The sequence below is a fragment of the Pterocles gutturalis genome, unplaced genomic scaffold, assembly GCF_000699245.1.
Source record: "Pterocles gutturalis isolate BGI_N339 unplaced genomic scaffold, ASM69924v1 scaffold32365, whole genome shotgun sequence".
NCBI lineage: Eukaryota > Metazoa > Chordata > Aves > Pterocliformes > Pteroclidae > Pterocles > Pterocles gutturalis.
In genome coordinates, this window is record NW_010142007.1 from 1 (window position 1) to 4629 (window position 4629).

Sequence of the window (4629 nt, forward strand, 5' to 3'; positions counted from 1 at the left end):
GGAGAGGGGCCTTGCAGCCTCCCAGCCCTCCTTGCAGTCTGCTCCCTTCCTTGTCTTCATTTTCTTTCTTACGGGCTGAGAAAATGCTCTTCCTCCTCCTGCTGCTGCTGCCGGAGCTCGCAGGGCTGTGAGCAGAAATCTAATGAGAGCCGACTGCCGGGTTATGTAACTCCCCACACCGCTTAGGGCTCCAGCCTTAACCCCCCACGCCGGGCTCTGCTGCTGGAGTCCTTAATGGGCTTAGATCCCTGAGAAATATTGCTGTCTTCAAATAATAATAATAAAAAAAAAAAAGTTTGGAATTATCAAGCTGATTTGTTTGATCAGCTGCTTGTACCATGGATCAGTTTTGGGGCTTAAAAAAATTTATAGCATCTGCCCGGTGTGCCTTGAAAGGATCATTTTTTTTCCCTAAAGGACGTGGAGGAAGGGAAACAAAACAGATGGATTAATAAATCATTTTTAAATGCCCCTTTTAGCCACCCAATCAGCTTTTCTGTACTGATTGTGTCCCTTTTGTAAATATCTTCTGTTTGCCCTTGATCTTTTCCTTATCCCCACCCAGTGCTGATCCAGCAAACGTTTAAAGGTCGCCTTATCGTACAGGCTTTCAAACTATTCCCATACCATGTTGGGGAGAACACGAGTGGCTTGGAAATAGGGCTCCAGACTTTAAAAGGAGATTATTTGGAGCAAGAAATAAAAAAGCATTGTATCCACATTGTTAAAAGGTTTTGATATTGACTTTGATTTCTCTAATCTTTAGTGGCAGCTACACTAAATGTTCCTAGTGATGCAGTGCAGAAAAGCACAGTTAATTGAAATTCTCGCTGGGCGTTTGACTTGAGCCAAAAAATACATATTTTGTTTCATTGGAACTTTTTGAACAAAGGTGTCTCCTGTGGATGAGTACCTTTATGCTAAGGTACTGCAGAATTTTCATTAGCAAATACTTGATTCTTGTCCCTTCTTTAACTTTAGATAGCTAGTTTCTCTTTTGTCCTTTGTGAAGGAGTGGCAACCATATTTTATATTTAATATAAAATGGAGTCATGGAAAAGGAGAAGAGCAATCGTTTTTGAGGCTATCAAAAGCCCTGTTAGCTTTAGTAACTTTTTGAAATATGAACTATAGGCAGTGCAATATATGAATTTCGTATAATTAATATATCTGATAATGTAGAATAATTTGTAGAAAGGTAAAAATATGTGAATTAATTTATTGTCATAATTTCCACCGTCATTGCCACCCTGCTGACAGAAGATGCATGCATCTGTTTTGTAGGCATTGACTGCATTATTATTTTAGCTGTTCTGAGGAAGAATTGTTGGATATGCACAGCGGACATTTTCTCTTCGGTTAGCATAATTTCGCCAGCACACAGTTTATGCGGACGATTTGCTCGGACTTAAAATAAATGTTGCAGAATTTTAGTTACTTGTGTGAAATCTTCTAAAGCAACTGTTAACATTTTTATAATTCTGTAGCTTTCAGTGTAACCAATATGTTTGCAAACTTTAACATGATAAATGACCCTTGGACTAAGACCTTTCAAGCTAAGCTAATAGGCTGGTGCTAAATTTTGCAGCTGAGTACTATAAATCATCCAAATATGGGTTGGTAATTGAACCCTTGACAGGCCTGGCAGTTTTGTGATGTCTTAAAAATTATCCTTGCTGCTTTGTGAATAACTAAATGGCAAGCTCATGTGATTTTGAAATGCCCCATGCTGTCTATGTAAACACATGCCTAGTGCATCTTCTGCAGTATTGTTTGTAACTCAGATTGAATGTAGTTGACATCCTCACCTTCCTCTCGCATGGACATAAATAGTTTGAGGCACATGTTTTTATTTTTAAAAGTAACCTATTTTATGCAGAAAGTAAAGCTAAAACAATAGGCCTTGGAGCTTGATCTTACGCTTTCCTTATTTGGATGTGTTTGCTTTTGTTTTTTCTTAAAGGAACAAGAGCACTCAAGGTGAAGGATAATAATCAACTAGAATCAGCACTTTGAAATTTGTTTCCCTGTGGCATCTTGAACACTTTCTTCGGTTTTGAAACAGACTTAAAACTTTGTGGCATAGCAGCTATGCAGCTTGAAATCCAAGTAGCACTCAATTTTATTATTTCATATTTGTACAATAAGCTTCCCAGACGACGTGTCAACATTTTTGGTGAAGAGCTTGAAAGACTTCTTAAGAAGAAGTATGAAGGGCACTGGTATCCAGAAAAGCCATACAAAGGATCAGGGTTTAGATGTATACATATAGGGGAGAAAGTGGACCCAGTCATAGAACAAGCATCCAAAGAGAGTGGTTTGGACATTGATGATGTTCGTGGCAACTTGCCTCAGGATCTTAGTGTTTGGATTGACCCATTTGAGGTTTCATACCAAATCGGTGAAAAGGGACCAGTGAAAGTGCTTTATGTGGATGATAATGAAAATGGATGTGAGTTGGATAAGGAAATCAAGAACAGCTTTAACCCAGAGGCCCAGGTGTTCATGCCAATTAGTGACCCAGCATCTTCAGTGTCTAGTTCTCCTTCTCCTCCCTTTGGTCACTCTGCTGCTGTGAGCCCAACTTTCATGCCCCGCTCCACTCAGCCTTTAACCTTCACCACTGCCACATTTGCTGCCACCAAATTTGGCTCGACCAAAATGAAGAATAGCGGCCGTAGCAACAAGGTCGCCCGCACTTCTCCCACCAACCTTGGCTTGAATGTCAATGACCTGTTGAAGCAGAAAGCCCTCTCCTCTTCCATGCACTCTCTCTACGGGCTTGGCTTAGGCAGTCAGCAGCAGCAGCAACAACAACAGCAGAAGACTTCTGCCCTTTCTCCTAACGCAAAGGAGTTCATTTTCCCCAACATGCAGGGTCAAGGTAGTACCAGTAGCATCTTTCCTGGTGACAGCCCCCTTAACCTCAGTCCTCTCCAGTACAGTAATGCCTTTGATATGTTTGCAGCCTATGGAGGTCTAAATGAGAAGTCTTTTGTGGATGGCTTGAATTTTAGCTTAAACAACATGCAGTATTCTAACCAGCAATTCCAGCCAGTTATGGCTAACTAAAAATAAAACAAAAGTGAAATACAAGTAAATACTATTGTACAAGTTAAAATGCACGTACCCAAGGGTGTATCTTTTTTTCCACCTCTTGAGATTTTTTTTAAGGCTTGTAGTATGAATACATTCAGGCTTGGTTAGATAAATACAACATGCATCATTTTTTCATTTGCCAACCAAGCACAAAATTATTTTATACTGACTGTACATTACAAAAATATACTCTCAAAATATGGCCTCTTACAGTATTTAAGATATAGCAAGGACGTGGCTGATTTTTTTCATGTGTGTATATATGTATGTACACGAACATATATGTATATATATATTTAAAAAATTGGCATTAATAGGTGGGTTTATTGGTCTTTTTCTAATTGTATAATTTAATTTAGTACAAAGTTTGTAAAATATCAGAGTATATATATTGTTTCTACAACATGGTATTGCATTTATATCTTTTTACTACAGTGATCTGTGACAGCTGCAGCAGCTTCATGTTGTATTTTTTTTACTGAAATTGTAAGATATCCATCTTAAAGACATCAATTCTAAAAAAAAATAAAAAGTTGTGTACAGAATATTCCTTAGTGGTGGAATTAAAATGTACGAAATATTTGCTTTTTTCAAAAGAAACACAAATTGTATTTTCTGTTAAAAGTTTAAAGATTTTTGCTATATATTATGGAAGAAAATGTAATCGTAAATATTAATTTTGTACCTACATTGTGCAATACTTGAAAAAAGGTATAAAAGTATTTTGAGTCAGTGTCTTACATGTTAAGAGGGACTGAAATAGTTTATATTAAGTTTGTATTAAAATTCTTTAAAATTAATTGACTGTTGTGGTCTGTGTTTTTACTGTTCTGCTGAGGATGAGAGCACCGCGTTATTGTGTTGTCAGTGCTAATGATGCAAAAAAGTCTGACTCAGTGCATCACAAAGGAGCGATGGAGAGGGTTTGTTGTATTGATGCACCACAATGATGGGTTGCTTTACCAAAAATCCTACTGACAAAGCACATGGCCTGATTAAGTACTTGCCTACAATTATGTGAGCAGATGTTTGCTTTTCCATAACTGCAGCTCACTGAAGTCAGAAGGTAATTTTTTTTTTCCATGGTAGTTAAAAGACTATAAGGTAGGTGAATGTTGAGTTATTGTGCGATATGACATATCGAGAAGGGACTCAGGTGATTCAATGAAATTCACTTTCCATGTCATCAGAATGGATTGGAACTGTTCTCTCGAGAAGTCCTAGACCAATGCATCAGCGTTCTGTTTCTGTATTGGGGATTAATCGCTCAGAAACCAGACTGAATACAAGTGCTGATTTACTGTTTACTAAACTCATTGTAAACTTTCATTTTATATGCTCTATTAAAAAGAGAAATGTAATGCAACTACAATGTGACATTCTAAGGCTTTTATTTTAGTGGATTTTAACAATTTTCACTTAATAGGTTCTCAAAATGTGAATGTGAGTAGGAAGAGAAAGAATTCAGAGGCTGACAAAACAACTCGGTTTTTCCAGGGCTATTTTGAAACTGCATCCCTTGCTCATTTC

The 4629-nt window shown here is 37.7% G+C and overlaps 1 protein-coding gene across 1 annotated transcript; it reads left to right on the forward strand.

Annotated features, from left to right (window-relative positions):
* The first annotated feature begins 1888 nt into the window (after positions 1–1888).
* TOB1 (transducer of ERBB2, 1) lies at positions 1889–3899 on the forward strand. The gene has a single exon (XM_010084227.1). The coding sequence runs from the start codon at positions 2092–2094 to the stop codon at positions 3070–3072; it is 981 nt and encodes a 326-aa protein (XP_010082529.1). The 5' UTR covers positions 1889–2091; the 3' UTR covers positions 3073–3899.
* Positions 3900–4629: the final 730 nt, after the last annotated feature.

Coding starts and splice junctions, on each gene's coding strand:
- TOB1 (XM_010084227.1), top strand. CDS start 2,092: ATGCAGCTTGAAATCCAAGTAGCACTCAATTTTATTATTTCATATTTG.